The sequence below is a fragment of the Oncorhynchus gorbuscha genome, linkage group LG09, assembly GCF_021184085.1.
Source record: "Oncorhynchus gorbuscha isolate QuinsamMale2020 ecotype Even-year linkage group LG09, OgorEven_v1.0, whole genome shotgun sequence".
Classification (NCBI taxonomy): Eukaryota; Metazoa; Chordata; class Actinopteri; order Salmoniformes; family Salmonidae; genus Oncorhynchus; species Oncorhynchus gorbuscha.
This window is the reverse complement of record NC_060181.1, coordinates 86,205,065-86,221,556: the sequence shown is the minus strand read 5'-3', so window position 1 is coordinate 86,221,556 and position 16,492 is coordinate 86,205,065. Positions and strand designations below refer to the sequence as shown.

General features: G+C 40.3%; 2 protein-coding genes across 2 annotated transcripts in view; one reads left to right on the top strand and one right to left on the bottom strand.

Moving 5' to 3' along the window:
- Positions 1-7,069, bottom strand: part of LOC124044466 (DDB1- and CUL4-associated factor 6-like) — a 71,287-nt gene extending 64,218 nt beyond the window's left edge. Inside the window, exon 1 of the mRNA XM_046364099.1 lies at positions 6,656-7,069. Within this exon, the coding sequence (XP_046220055.1) occupies positions 6,656-6,743 (88 nt within the window). The 5' untranslated portion in view covers positions 6,744-7,069. The remainder of the gene's footprint in view (positions 1-6,655) is intronic.
- A 1,350-nt stretch (positions 7,070-8,419) lies between these two features.
- Positions 8,420-14,021, top strand: LOC124044220 (mitochondrial pyruvate carrier 2-like). The gene is made up of 5 exons (XM_046363787.1): positions 8,420-8,834; positions 12,232-12,272; positions 12,360-12,444; positions 12,556-12,667; positions 12,924-14,021. The coding sequence occupies exons 1-5, from the start codon at positions 8,741-8,743 to the stop codon at positions 12,979-12,981; spliced, it is 390 nt and encodes a 129-aa protein (XP_046219743.1). The 5' UTR covers positions 8,420-8,740; the 3' UTR covers positions 12,982-14,021.
- Positions 14,022-16,492: the final 2,471 nt, after the last annotated feature.

Here is a 16,492-nt window from a genome sequence, read left to right as displayed (position 1 = left end):
AAATGTTGTTTATAACATGCACAATTTTTTATTTTACCTTTATTTAACTAGGCAAGTCAGTTATTTTCAATGACGGCCTAGGAACAGTGGGTTAACTGCCTGTTCAGGGGCAGAACAACAGATTTGTACCTTGTCAGCTCGGGGGTTTGAACTTGCAACCTTCCGGTTACTAGTCCAACGCTCTAACCACTAGGCTACCCTTAAAAAGGTAAAAGCAATCAATCTACATAGATCAAGCTTGACTAAATTCGAGCCCAGTAACTTTGCTCACCGCATCTTCCTTCGATTGTCTCGTCTGGCTGCCACAAAAAGCCCCCACCTGCTGATCTGTGTGCGTGCCACTGGCGATGTACTTTACTGAATATGCTAGCTGTTTGCGGCGGCGCATCATCACTTCAAACGCATTCCGTCGTGGTGTTATTGGTTGGCCTATTACTACTGGTTGTACCGGTAAAATGGAAGTTAGTTATGAATCGCAAATCACCATACAGCTGACACACTTCATTAATCATTTTGACTTCAATTTGGTTGTCCAAAATACTATCAGCTTGCACGGCGTCTTTGCTGATGAATGCCCTGATCTCTGGCCAGTCAATTGGTTAAATTACATGGTTGTTTCGTCTATTAATCGCTTCTAATAGATTTGCAAATGTTGCAATAACCAAGAATTTAACAGAATGTTTGTTTATAATGAGGGACTCCCCACGTTTAACCTGGACACAAATAGTAGGAATTTGTGCCGTCTTCAGCCATGACCGCATGAGAGAGAAATTACACACTAAACTAAAAAATATATATATGTTGATGCATGCCAGCAAAGCTACTACTATAACAGTGAAAAACAGTGCCCACAAACTGTTAGGGCCTACATAAAGATGTCCCAACTGTAGAGTCCCGACCGCAGTCCCAACACATTACCACTGGTACACCTGGCCATCAGCAGAGCCTTGTCTGCCAGCTAAACAGTTCACTTAGCCTCATTTACTGCCTATAAAAAAATAGCTGATATAGCTGACTTGCTTAAACAAATGTGGTTTCTACTGACAATTGAAATGTACAAATATGGTATAAGGGGACGACGAGCTCATAAAAGGCAATCCATAATTTAGATTAAGACATTCATGAGCAAGCTCGGATGGACGGCGTAAATATAAATAAAATATTAAAATATAATATAAAAGAAATAAAAATGTACAGCGACAGAATTCAGAACATGGACAATACTGTAAGAACGACCTCTATACAACAAATCAAAACCGTAGGATAAATAAAAGGGTCATATAAAAATCAGACAATGAAAGTTCTTACAGTATTCAATTATGACATTTCTTTAAAACAGGCTATAGGCTACATGTGCACCACCAAGACAGAACAGTAGGCTAAATTATGAGGGTGAGGCACATGGGCTACTAACAGCTTACTACAGAACATACACTTTAGAGGTCGACCAATTAATCGGAATGGCCGATTAATTAGGGCCGATTTAAAGTTTTCATAACAATCTGAATTTTTGGGCACCGATTTATTTATTTTTACACCTTTATTCAATCTTTATTTAACTAGGCAAGTCAGTTAAGAACACATTCTTATTTTCAATGACGGTCTAGGAATGGTGGGTTAACTGCCTCCTTCAGGGGCAGATTGACAGATTTTCACCTTGTCAGCTCGGGGGATGCAATCTTGCAACCTTACAGTTAACTAGTCCTTGTGCACTCCACAAGGAGACTGCCTGTTACACGAATGCAGTAAGCCACGGTAAGTTGCTCGCTAGCATTAAACTTATCTTATAAAAACAATCAATCGCTAGTTAACTCCACATGGTTGATGATATTACTGTATTACTCTAGCGTGTCCTGCGTTGCATATAATCTGACTGAGCATACAAGTATCTAAGTATCTGACTGAGCGGTGGTAGGCAGAAGCAGGCGTGTAAACATTCATTCAAACAGCACTTTCGTGCGTTTTGCCAGCAGCTCTTCGTTGGGCGTCAAGCATTCGTGCGCTGTTTATGACTTCAAGCCTATCAACTCCCGAGATGACGCTGGTGTAACCGAAATTAAATGGCTAGCTAGTTAGCGTGCGCTAATAGCGTTTCAAACGTCACTCGCTCTGAGCCTGTGGTTGTTTCCCTTGCTCTGCATGGGTAACGCTGCTTCGAGGGTGGCTGTTGTCGATGTGTTCCTGGTTCGAGCCCAGGTAGGGGCGAGGAGAGGGACGGAAGCAATACTGTTACACTGGCAATACTAAAGTGCCTATAAGAACATCCAATAGTCAAAGGTATATGAAATACAAATGGTATAGAGGGAAATAGTCCTATAATTCCTGTAATAACTACAACCTAAAACTTCTTACCTGGGAATATTGAAGACTCATGTTAAAAGGAACCACCAACTTTCATATGTTCTCATGTTCTGAACAAGGAACTTAAACGTCAGCTTTCTTACATGGCACTTTCACTTTCTTCTCCAACACTTTGTTTTTGCATCATTTAAACTCTGAAAAATCATAACGCTGAAAAATAATAACCGGTCGACCTCTAATACACTTAGTATTACTTTCTTAGCTACAGTGTACAGATCTCCCTGGCATATTACCTCATTTATGCAAGACATTTTTGGACTCAGCTTGTTGTGCAGGAAGGTAGAGAAGGCGGTCCTTCGTGGGCAAATTTTGTCATCAAAGTCTGGCATTCTCTGGATTTATGGTACTTTCAAGACAACTGGGAATTCGGAAGAAAAAAAACAGCGTTGAATCATGAAGCCAGTGATCTTCAGGTCAGAGCTCTAGAAAGAGGTCCGAGTTCCTGACTTCGAATTCCGAGTGTGATTACCATTCAAAACGTATTTTCTCAGTCAGAGCTTTTTTTTATTCTTTTCCCCCCGAGTTCCCAGTTGTCTTGAACGCACTGAAGTCTGAGATTTCCTAGTTGTTTTGAACGCAACAGAAGTCATGCTGGATTGACAGTATGGCTATTGTTTTTTATTTTTTTATTTCACCTTTATTTAACCAGGTAGGCAAGTTGAGAACAAGTTCTCATTTACAATTGCGACCTGGCCAAGATAAAGTAAAGCAGTTCGACAGATACAGCGACACAGTTACACATGGAGTAAAACAAACATACAGTCAATAATACAGTATAAACAAGTCTCTATATGATGTGAGCAAATGAGGTGAGATAAGAGAGGTAAAGGCAAAAAAAGGCCATGGTGGCAAAGTAAATACAATATAGCAAGTAAAACACTGGAATGGTAGATTTGCAGTGGAAGAATGTGCAAAGTAGAAATAAAAATAATGGGGTGCAAAGGAGCAAAATAAATAAGTAAAATAAATACAGTAGGGAAAGAGGTAGTTGTTTGGGCTAAATTATAGGTGGTCTATTTACAGGTGCAGTAATCTGTGAGCTGCTCTGACAGTTGGTGCTTAAAGCTAGTGAGGGAGATAAGTGTTTCCAGTTTCAGAGATTTTTGTAGTTCGTTCCAGTCATTGGCAGCAGAGAACTGGAAGGAGAGGCGGCCAAAGAAATAATTGGTTTTGGGGGTGACCAGAGAGATATACCTGCTGGGGCGTGTGCTACAGGTGGGAGATGCTATGGTGACCAGCGGGCTGAGATAAGGGGGGACTTTACCTAGCAGGGTCTTGTAGATGACATGGAGCCAGCGGGTTTGGTGACGAGTATGAAGCGAGGGCCAGCCAACGAGAGCGTACAGGTCGCAATGGTGGGTAGTATATGGGGCTTTGGTGACAAAACGGATTGCACTGTGATAGACTGCATCCAATTTGTTGAGTAGGGTATTGGAGGCTATTTTGTAAATGACATCGCCAAAGTCGAGGATTGATAGGATGGTTAGTTTTACAAGGGTATGTTTGGCAGCATGAGTGAAGGATGCTTTGTTGCAAAATAGGAAGCCAATTCTAGATTTAACTTTGGATTGGAGATATTTGATGTGGGTCTGGAAGGAGAGTTTACAGTCTAACCAGACACCTAGGTATTTGTAGTTGTCCACGTATTCTAAGTCAGAGCCGTCCAGAGTAGTGATGTTAGACAGGAGGGCAGGTGCAGGCAGCGATCGGTTGAAGAGCATGCATTTAGTTTTACTTGTATTTAAGAGCAATTGGAGGCCACGGAAGGAGAGTTGTATGGCATTGAAGCTTGACTGGAGGGTTGTTAACACAATGTCCAAAGAAGGACCAGAAGTATACAGAATGGTATCGTTTGCGTAAAGGTGGATCAGAGACTCACCAGCAGCAAGAACGACATCATTGATGTATACAGAGAAGAGTCGGCCCAATAATTGAACCCTGTGGCACCCCCATAGAGACTGCCAGAGGTCCGGACAGCAGACCCTCCGATTTGACACACTGAACTCTATCAGAGAAGTGGTTGGTAAACCAGGCGAGGCAATCATTAGAGAAACCAAGGCTGTCAAGTCTGCCGATGAGGATGTGGTGATTGACGAAAGCCTTGGCCAGATCAATGAATACGGCTGCACAGTAATGTTTCTTATCGATGGCGGTTATGATATCGTTTAGGACCTTGAGCGTGGCTGAGGTGCACCCATGTTGAATGTGTATCCTTTTAAGCTTAGAAAATAGACCCTTAAACCCAGACTTGGACCACATCCCCACTCCACTGAATATCAGGCGAGTGATTATTAGATATAGCCAATGACTCCTTCCAAAACAGCTCATTGCTGAATTTGTTGTGTAATGTTTATGTCCAAAAGATTTTGAGTATGATGTTGACATGATCAGTCCAATCAAAGCAATGGAAGATAACATGATTTGGTGTCAACTTATCTGTGGCCAATGACCTTGAGCCTTCTTGGATAGGCACTTCCATTGTAAATCTATGGCAGCACCCAAGGGGCTTGAATTTCCAAGCTCTCCCCTAGATTTTGCGGTGACAGTGTCCCCATGAGTGGCTCCTAAGTCACTGCATCACTCCCGTGATCGGGAGTCCCATAGGGCGGCGCACAATTGGCCCAGCGTTGTCCGGGTTAGGCCGTCAGTGTAAATAAGAATTTGTTCTTAACCGACTTGCCTAGTTAAATAAATAAAGGTTACATTAAAAAATGAGTGACAGAATACTGAGCTAGGCTGAACACCTGCATTTTGGAACGGCCTTACTCAAGAAAAAAAAAAGAGACCATGTTTGTATAAGGCTTTATTAACTCCATTATTATTTATTTTCTTACTACATTGTTTGCAAACTGATATGTGACACGTATTAATACCAATGACCCAAACAAACTTCCCCCGCTAAAACATACTGTAGGTTTGTCTGCTGCCTTTTCGTTGTCACAGCCTAAATGCCAATCACCAAATCTACCATTCCAGTGTTTTACTTGCTATATTGTATTTACTTTGCCACCATGGCCTTTTTTTGCCTTTACCTCCCTTATCTCACCTCATTTGCTCACATCGTATATAGACTTGTTTATACTGTATTATTGACTGTATGTTTGTTTTACTCCATGTGTAACTCTGTGTCGTTGTATCTGTCGAACTGCTTTACTTTATCTTGGCCAGGTCGCAATTGTAAATGAGAACTTGTTCTCAACTTGCCTACCTGGTTAAATAAAGGTGAAATAAAAAAATAAAAAATAAAAATCGACTTCCGTACATGCTGTCAAAAGGCTGCATTCTGCAATAGGGAGTAACAACAAAATAATGTTGACAAAATCTCTCCATTCAACTCTTCTAATCTTGAGGGGCTTTTTCTTTAAAACGCGCATCCAATCACCTTGATTCATTACATAACTAGACCAATCATATGCTTTAATGTGCCGCGGTTCACAATGATGTTGCAAGACAGGCCAATAATAATAATAATAATAAAGGTTCCGCTCGTGATGTTATTCAATTGGAAGTGTCGATGCTCCGATTTCTAAAGAATTTGCAGCACAGTTAACGCATTGAATATACTGGATTAATTAGAAAAATAAAACCACTACTTTTCGATGTGTGAGATAAGATGTGTCGAGTGAGCGTGATAAAAGGCTCAAATGCGTGTCTCTAGGCTATTGCGTGAGATTTGGCAGCTCTACTAATTTCATTAGCATGTGGGCAAATTGCAATAATCAAAACTCCGGATGACTAGGCCTGAAACCTGAAACTCGTTCTCTATATTCTGCAGAAACGTCGTCTTAAAATAACCAGCCATTATTCTTGATTTTGTAAGGACAAAGGGTAGACTAGACAGCAGGTGCATATAGACATTTCCTCCAGCTACAACTTGTAACCTATGTGAGGAAAGAATTGGTCAATCAAAACATCAAATTCGGATATTTAAATTCACAAATGAAATGTAACAGTTATTTTAATAACCTCCACTTTCACCAAAGGGAACTGGCACAAATCAGCAATTGTGCTAGTTAGCTATAGCTACCTAAAAAGGCAGTGCTAGCTTGCTGTGGCAAGAGGGGTATTGTTACAAAATAGCAAGCTGCCCACGCGGAAAGGCAAGCGATCATTGCAATTAAACCAATCAAAGCCATTGGTGTCTGAAGTGGGGAAACAAGTTCGCTGCATTGTTGTCAGCTTGTATTTCACATGTTAGTAATCTAATCGAAAACATAGCTAACTAACTGGTCGACGTTCACTGTAGCTGTGTGTGCTATTGCAAATGATTTTGGACACAGGCAGGAGCTCTTACCTAAGTAGTTGATCCTGACAGCATTCGGGTCATTATATCCAATGGAACGCTTGTTAACATCCCAAACCAGGTTACCAGAGCAGGACATAATGCTCGAACCTGCTTTTATGTAAAAATACCATTGAAATACAGTTGTAAACACTGTCTTCTAACTATCGCCTTCTGATGTTGTTCTCTGCGTGGCCGTTGCGACGTAGCTAGCTAACTAGAAGCCAACGTTAGCATGCGTGCTAAGCTATATACAGCTATGTTTATCGCAGCCTGTCTTCGGTCGCTTTATTCCTCTGATGTTATTTGGGTGGCTCTTACTTCTCTCTCTTGTTGTCTCGAACTCCCTGGTTGAAACAACGATGGTGTGCGGGGCGTTCTATGCGTTCTATTTCTATGCTCGATAATATTAATCGAGACCGTCAACATTGCAGCAGTATGACGCAGCCCGCAAGGAGGAGACAAAGTCAGTACAGTATGATTGACAGAAACTGCTCTCCAATTGAAATCGCCGTTCACACTTGTAGGTGATGTCATGGCGACGTTGCCGAGCTAAGCACATGAGCAAAAGTACGTATTTACCACATATAGAACAAGGTTTAGTTATAAACAACATATTAAGGAAGTTTCCTTTAAAATTAATCATAAATATTATCCTGCCAACCACTATATGAAGAAGTTTAAGGAAAACATCGACTCAAATTGCTCCTTTTGTAATGACCACCCAGAAACAGTTTTGCATCTTTTTTGGCATTGTATGCATGTAAGAAAACTGGCAAGACATCAGCAGGTTTATAATTGAACACATTTATGAAGATACACTATTGTGGAGAGATGTACTGTTTGGATTCTTTACATACAATAGAAATAAGCGGAATCATTTTTATGTTAATTCATTTAATTCTTCTTTTGGCCAAATTTCATATACACAAATTTAAATTTACAAACAGAAAACCACATTTTCGTACCCTACAAAAATAAATTGAACTGTATTTTAAGACGGTTAAATGCTCCACTAACAAAAAAGCTGTTAGAATTGTAAGTATATGCATGTCCCTTAAGGTCCTTGTGTAATTGTAATGTGATATTGTACCCCCTAGCTCGATTGTCTATTGTTTGTAATCTATGTATGCTTGTGTTCCCTCATGTGCTTTATGTGTTGATTTGTTATTATTTATTTTTTTTATTAAAAAGTTATAAACAACATATGGTATAACAGTCGTCTCTCGCCGAACTGCTCATGTACCGGACGTCAATTCAAAGGCACTCATTCGATATAAAATTGTTTCTGACACATTAAAACGTATCAGTTTGTCACTATCACGAGGTTGGAGTAATACCATGTTTAACTACTGAAGACACCGGCTCGAATCTAGGTTTTGCCCTTTGATTTCGAGAAAATGGAATATGGAATATTTTTCACTTCTCAAACCCCAAACCCCGACCTGGTCTTTCTGGTCTGTTTCACAAGCGTTCCCGGAAGTCTCGCGATGTTGCGCCTCTGGGTTTAGAAACTCCAGTCTCTCTAACAATTAGTTGAAAATCCAGTTGAGGCTATTATATATCATATAGTTATAATTGCGCGATACTGTAGTAAAGTGGCATCATATTAATACAGGATTGTGTAGCCAGATGAACAAATGGTAGAGTCTGGTCGAACGTGCCGCCCGTCTCTATCTGCTGTCGCTAAATGGATTGCACTGGACTCTAGTACACCAATCACGTTCGGAGGATTGGCCCAAACACACCAATAGGAATTAGGAGCGTCTTGTTGTGGTACTGTGCTAGATAGGTTGCGCTGTGAAGAAAAGTCACCACCTTGTAAAAGCTCTCAAATCAAGGCCACCGGGAATGAGCACTGCTAGCTACATGCCAATAGGTTTGCATTAGAAGGTCGAAAGTATTACAACGCCTTTGACGTTTTTCCCGAATAGTTTTATGACTACATTGCTGCAAATATTAGATATAGGGCAATACCAATACTCAAGTGTCAAAGTCGAACTAATTTACTTTCGTAGCTACGTAATTTAGCAAGCTAGCTAGCTTGCTAGGTCAGGTGTAGCTAACGTTAGACAGCAACATTCGCCTTTTGCAAACATGGCTGCGATGAGAGTTTCCTATCACAAACTGCTGGATAAGATCGGGCTAATGTTGCCAGCAAAACTGAGACCTCTCTACAATCACCCTGCAGGTAATGTAAATGCTATTCGACTGTGACAGCCAGCGTTAGCCATAGATTATCAGCAACTGGCGTGCGTCTAGACCAAATTGAGGACGGTACACATTGATGACCGCTGTTGTTGCTGAAGTGGCTTTGGTTTAGTTCATGAATGATGTCAAAATCCCTTCCTACATATTTTGATGTGTGCAAGCAATATTTTATCTAATCTCGCTGCTCTGTGTTTTTAACCCAAACAAATGTGTCATGGCGGCGCCTCAATCTGTAAAGAGATGCCACAACATTTTTGCAGATTAGTTATCCCATTGAGTACTGTGCAGTCAATGGTACACAGTAGCTGGCTACATGAGCGTGGTTGCAGGCATAGACCTCATTGGTTGCAGGGGGTCGCGTGGAGCTTTGTGTGAGTGATAGGATTGTCTGGAATGCAGCACCAAAGCGAACGGAAGTTAAGTATAGCAATTAGATTTTCAGCATTTGCATGGTTCCTTACAGAATAAGTAGTTGTATGTTTTTAGAATATCAATGCGGAGAGCGAACTGCTTGTAAGCATTTGCAGTCTTTGAACACTCCTAAACCACTAAATTTAGCTACGGCTGTGAACTAACCTTTGTCCTTACAAAATCTGTTTTCCTTTCTATAACCTGCATATATCTTGTGAGAGGACAGACTCAATTCTGCACAGGTGATAGGATGTGTTATTTGTCAAAGTCCCATACATTTGTCCTTCGGGGTGTTTTGTTAATGATGCCAACAATCACTATTTGCACTACATAATGCAGTGTACTTCAGATAACTGACCAAATAAAGGACATCTTGGTAATTTAGGGATCCAAAGTAAGCAGGTGTGGTTCCTGAGATATTTAAGCAAATAAAATATTCCATCATGCTTAGGGTCATGTGGAAAAATGCCCAGTTGCTACCATGGCAAGAACAGATCTCAGTGACTTTGAAAGAAGAGTCTCAAAGGAGCATAGGGGGTTTGAAGTGTGTGTGTCAGTCACCAGATCTCAATCCAATTGAACACTTATGGGAGATTCTGGAGCGGTGCCTGAGACAGCACCACCATCAACAAAATACCAAATTATGGAATTTCTTGTTCCAGACACAACAAAATACCAAATTATGGAATTTCTTGTTCCAGACACAATCTATGCCAAGGTGCATTGAAGCGGCTCGGGGCCCCTATTAAGATACTTAGTTTGTTTCCTTTATTTTGGCAGTTACATGTATGTGCCTTTGGCAGAATAAAAATATGTGATTGGCCAAACCTGTAACACTGGTCAAACCTGTTGCATAGCAGCCTATGTAGGCCTACAGGTAATTGCCAAAATAAAGTAAACAGTTGGATAAATAAGGGCTACAGAGTATATTGAAAGCAGGTGCTTCCACACAGGTGTGGTTCCTGAGTTAATTAAGCCATTAACATCCCATCATGCTTAGTGTCATGTATAATAATGCCCTGATGGCCATTACCTTGGCTCCGTTTAGACAGGCAGCCAGCCCAATTCGGATGTTTTTCACTAATTGGTATTTTGACCCATCAAATCTGCTCTGAAAAGGATCTGATGTAATTGGTCAAAAGAGCAATTAGTGGAACACATTCCAGAAATGGGCTGCCTGTGTAAACGCAGCCAAAGGAGCATAGGGGGTTTAAAGCGTGTCGGTCTGCCTGTCACCAGATCTCAACCCAATTGAACACTTATGAGAGATTCTGGAGCGGTGCCTGAGACATCTTTTTCCACCACCATCAACAAAAAAAACAAATTATGGCATTTTTTGAATGGCGTCGCATTGCAGGCCTTAATGCTCAAATAGTGTGTGTGTGTGTGTGTGTTATGCATTTTGGAATACTGACTGTCCAAACAGCAAGTGACCAAATCAGATTTGTGTGTGTGTGTTCAGACAGCTGACATGGCTACACTAGTTGTCATAATAAGGACGGGTGTGTGTACAGTGGTGTATGCTGATCGGTGGTGGTGCTCGTGCTTCCTATCCCTCAGAAGTTATATAGCAAGCTAAGGTGACCACAATGCCTGTCATGTACATTTCCCAGTTACTTTAAATTGTTAAAACCATAGTGTAAAAACACTTTTTATAGCCTCAAATGATAAGATAATCCAACTTTCAAAACAATAAAGTTTTAGCTAGCCACAGCAGTCAACTAGCTAGCTAGGTACAAAATGGCAACAATAGACATGGCAGCTCTGTTTCTAGCACATTCTAGCACATTCACTCATTAGTTTGTGAACAATTAACAAGATATTTACCTACCACATTCTTGTCAAACTGTCAACAGAACTAGCAAGCAACACGATATGCCAAAAGTCTAGAAACCATTGGATTTAACCGTTCAGACAAGTCACATGGACAGGAATCAGGTTTGTATCTGACTTCAAACCGCCTACGTAGGTGGTTTGAAATGTGTGTTGAAGTTTCCGATTCCGTGTGCTTTTCAGCTGTTCAGACTGCTGGAAAAAGGACCGAATTGGATATGCAAAAAAATAGGACTTGAGTCACTTCAAACTGTTAATGTGAATGTAGCATTAGATTGGGGCACAAGCTGACACAGCCAACCCTTGTTTTTACATCTTTTCTTGTTGGTCAAAATATGTGGAGAAAAAATAATTAGCCTAATGCTTGAATTGTAACTTAAATTGGTATAAGACAATGATTGCTGGCTAGGAGGACTAATGCCCTGATTTGATTCTTGTTGACTTATCACTGCATGAACTCTTCCTGTATAGTCAATAATGTTTATCTTTCAATGGAGACTAAAGTTCAGACTATAGTTGTCAGCTCTCTATCATTGCTATTGGAGAACAGAACACAGCTACCGGGGAAGAAAGTTTTGACCACATGAGGGGTGGGGCCCAATTCCCTGCGAAATGATTGGTTAAAACAGAGTTCTCTTCCCTCCTCATTGTGCAGCCGGAGCCAAGTGTTTTCTGATGGAGATGGTAGATTAGATTCAGAGCAGACAATGGTGGTGTTAGCATATTGCATGTGGAAGCTTTTTGTCCATGCCAAGGTTCTCCCCGAAGAAGGGCACTGTGCCACTGTGTGGACTGACTGCACCACTATGTAAAAAAAAAAAAAGCTTCTTTTTTATTTTACTTTCTGTTATCATTTAAGGCCATTTTTAGCTCTAGTTTACAGGTGTTAAAAATATCATCTTATTCATGGAGTGTGAGATGTTACTTCGGAGAGGTCATTTAGCCATATTTGGTTACCAATGGGATAGATAGCAGAACAATGAAAATAGTTTAGGCCTACCCATCCACAAGCATCACTCATATTAAGTGTTTAAGATTTCCCTGCCCTGAACTGAGAAATTGCTGAGAATTGTCTATTTTATCATCTGTTCTGTAATCAATTTTCTCATGGATTGTGTCTTCTCTAATTCCAGGTCCAAAGACTATTTTCTTCTGGGCCCCGATGTTCAAATGGGTAAGCTTGAGCTATTACATTATCTAAATGTAAACATTTGTCTAATGAAACAAATTTCAAGTCCCATGCCTCTCCTCATCTCTATAGGGTCTGGTCGGGGCTGGTCTGGCAGATATGAGTCGACCAGCTGAGAAACTGAGCTTTTCCCAGTCTGCTGTACTGACAGCCACAGGTATAGTGGAGTTCCTATATTATTCAGTGAGTGACAGGTATAGTGTAAATTAATCCTTCAGTCAAATAAACAACTTCACTCATTAACTAATCACTTTTCCCACTTTCTCAGGTCTGACCTGGTCCAGATACTCTTTGGTCATCATTCCAAAGAACTGGAACCTCTTTGCTGTCAATTTATTTGTGGGTAGTGCTGGAATATCCCAGCTCTACAGGATCTTCCAGTAAGTGAACCTCTCTTAGAGTGCAGAAATAGAATGAAGAACTGACCTATAGATTTGGCTTCTCCATAAACAGCCACAATATATTTTTCTGTCCTTTGTCAGTTCTTTAGGAATCAACCAGCAGGCTCATAAGAAACGACTGTTTTACTTTGTGTTTAGTTTTTTTCTTGACATATAAGGGAAAATGTATTTGAATAAATGTACATAAACCTCAAGTTTATTTTCCTCTCTTCTGTTATCCCCTTTCACACTACAGGTATGAACAAGGGAAGAAGGCACTAGCAAAGGAGGAAGCTGCCCCAGCAGAGTCTTGAATTATGTCACCAGTCCATTCCCATGGACTGTAAGGGAGCTTATCACCGGCACAAACCCAGTCCCTCTAAGCCCCTCCATCCCTTTTCCATCCTCACTCGATTTTACAGTAGAAAAAAGTACCATACATTTCCTTGCTGTAGATCATGTAATTTGCCTGGATTTCTTCAGGGTTCTAATGGCATATTAACCCTTACCAAACACTCAAATGTTTGTCATCTACGCACAAGCTGTAGTATTTAAGTTTTACTTCATACAACAAATGGAATGACTGTTTTTAATTTGTTCATGATTAATGTTTAGCATGCACTTTTTGGGAAGTGTTGCATTTATTTCCGTTATTTCTTTTGAGTAGTCGTCATTCCTCATGGAGTGGTTTCCAAACAAGGAAGGTCTTGGATCTGTATTGATTGTGGTTAAAAAGAATGTCTCCCCAAATTAAAAATGTTTTTAAAAAATGTCACTTTCATCCCATATGCTTATTCAACTATTTTCAGCAATTTTGGTAACTATGTCTATATCAGTAGGATGATTCAACCGTACATGCATACCATGTGACTGTTCCTTCCATTCGTGGTAAATGCTTTAACCAATAAATCAGGTTAAAAAAACACATTTCATATAGCTTTTAACTGTAGACTTTAAAATGCCAGTAGGAAATCACCTTTTTCCCCCTGATCATTAGGAGGAGCCTTTTGGTAATGTGTCCTGTGTGTTGCAGTCTTGGGGGCTGAATCTAGCGTGGTACTTGGACCCAAGAAGGGCAACATGTATTGGCCCTGTAGTCAAGGTCCTCGTCTCCTATTGGTTGGTTCTCAGTAGTTGGGAGACACATAATCTGTTGGTGTAACTAGATGAGAATTTAAAAAGTCATTTTGTTCATTGATCTCTGAAATGTTGTTGCAATAACTGGCAAAATACATTGGTCCACAATGCACTGAAACATGAACAGGCACTTATGTATGTCGAGGTTATATCTTTAGTGTCTATGATATATATATATGCCCTTATTTGTTCTGTTGAATTAAAAACTCTTGGCATATTCTGAAGCAGTTTCATTCCTGAGCAGAAAGTGTATGATTGTTTTTTACAGGGAGAGTGAGGATGTGTTTGGACCTGAATTGCGAATTGAGACATATGTGACTTGGCACAAAGGTGGGAACCAACTGAAACATTCATGCCTCTACATCATTTGCAGTGGGGGTTTTTCACATTATACTGTGAAAAACAGTTTCACATGCTAAAGATTGGATCAAAAATAAGTTACCAATTTATTGATCCACCTTTTGTATATACGCAACACCTTTTCAACATGTTCAGCATAGCTGCGTTTACACAGGCAGCCCAATTCTGATATTTCTTTCCACTAATTGATCTTCTGACCGATCTTTTTCAGTGCTGATCTGATTTATAAAAAGTTAAGAATTGGGCTACTTGTGTAAATGCAGCCTGTGCTTTGTGGTAACCTAGACAACTAAAGTGCCAGAAGCAGTGTTAAGGAAAACCTCCACAGAAGGAGGAACCAAAGAGACCCATACTCCCCTGGCTGTACTAGGTGGAAGTTGAGTCTCAACACGGTGCTGCATGAAAATCGACGGGGCTTCAGTGGAGCGGGTCGAGAGCTTCAAGTTCCTTGGTGTCCAAATCACTAAGAACTTAAAATGGTCCACACACACATGCATCAAAAGGTTTGGCATGAGTCAAAGTTATTCAGCTGTACCATTGAGAGCATCTTGACTGGCTGCATCACTACTTGCTATGGCAATAGCACCGCCCTCGATTGCATAGCGCTACATAGGGTGGTGTGGACAGCCCAGTATATCACTGGGGCCGAGCTCGGTGCCATCCAGGACCTCTTTATCAGGCGGTGTGAAAGAAAAGCCCGGATATGTTCTCTGCTTCCTCCCAGCAAGCATTACTGGTGCATCAAGTCTGACACCAACAGGCTCCTGAACAGCTTCTATCCCCATGCCATTAGACTGCTAAATAACTAAAATGCTAACAAAATGGCTACATGGACTGAGTTGACCTTTGTATTGTGTTCTTATATTTGCATTCTTTACACACACTAATACTCCTATGCACATGCATTTATACTGACTACACACACCTACATGCTGCTGCCTAGTCACCTTCCCCTATACATACAGTATTCACAGCCCTAGAATGTTCCTAGTTTGTTTTACAGCCTGAATTTAAAATGGATTAAATAGAGATGTGTCACTGGCCTACACACAATACCCCATAATGTTAAAGTGGATTATTATTCATTTTTTTTTACAAATTCATAAAAATGAAAAGCTGAAATGTCTTGTCTATAACTATGTTCAGGAGCCTATGTTCAGGAGTAGAAAAAACACTTAAGTCACATGTTGCATGGACTCGGTGTAGAATAAGTGTTTTTAACATAATTTTTGAACAACTACCCCACACAAAATGAACTGTAAGGTCTTCAGTTGAGCAGTGCTTGTCAAACAGATTTAACCACAAAGACCAGGGAGGTTATCCAATGTCTCGTGAAGAAGTGCACCCATTGGTAGATAGGTAAAAAAATACTGACACTGAATATCCATTTGAGCATGGTGAAGTTACACTTTGGAAGGTGTATTAATACACCCAGTCACTACAAATATACAGGCGTCCTTCCGAACTCAGTTGATGGAGAAAGAAACCGAGCATGGATTTCACTATAAAGCCAATGGCGAATTTAAAACCGTTAAAGAGTTGATTGGCTGCGATAGGAGAAAACTGAGTGGCGCAACATTGTAGTTCATCCACAATACTAACCTAATTGACAGGGTGAAAAGGAAACGTGAACAGAATAAAAAAAAATCCAAAACATGCATCCTGTTATAGGTATACTTATAAATTGTTAAGGACTGGGGAGTTAAGATGAAAAAGATAACTGAATGGAGCTAAGCACAGGCAAAATCCTTGATGAGAACCTGGGTGTCTTCTGTCCACCAGACACTGGGAGAAGAATTCACCTTTCAGTATGACCTAAAACACAAGGCCAAATCTACACAGGTGTTGCTTACCAAGAACACAGTGAATGTTCGAGTGGCAGAGTTACAGTTCTGATTTAAATCTACGACAAGACTGGTAAATGGCTGTCTAGCAACAATCACCAATTTTACTGCGCTTGAAAAGCTTAAAGACTTTTATGAAAACATGTTTTCACTTTGTCATTATGGGGCAGTGTGTAGATGGGTGAGACTTACATTCATTTTGAATTTAGGATGTAACAAAATGTGGAATAAGACATTTACATTTAAGTCATTTAGCAGACGCTCTTATCCAGAGGCACTCGTCAATCCAGTATCCCTGCACATTATAAATGGTACTCGAACAGACCCTGTATTTAGTATGCTTACTTTGTGTTCCTATTTTTATAGCTTGTGTTTTTGTTCTACCTTATTTTTAGTATTACATTGTTATTGATGACTGCATTGTTTGGTTTAGAGCCTGCAATTAAGGCTTTTCACTGTACTTGTGCACGTGACATTGAAACAT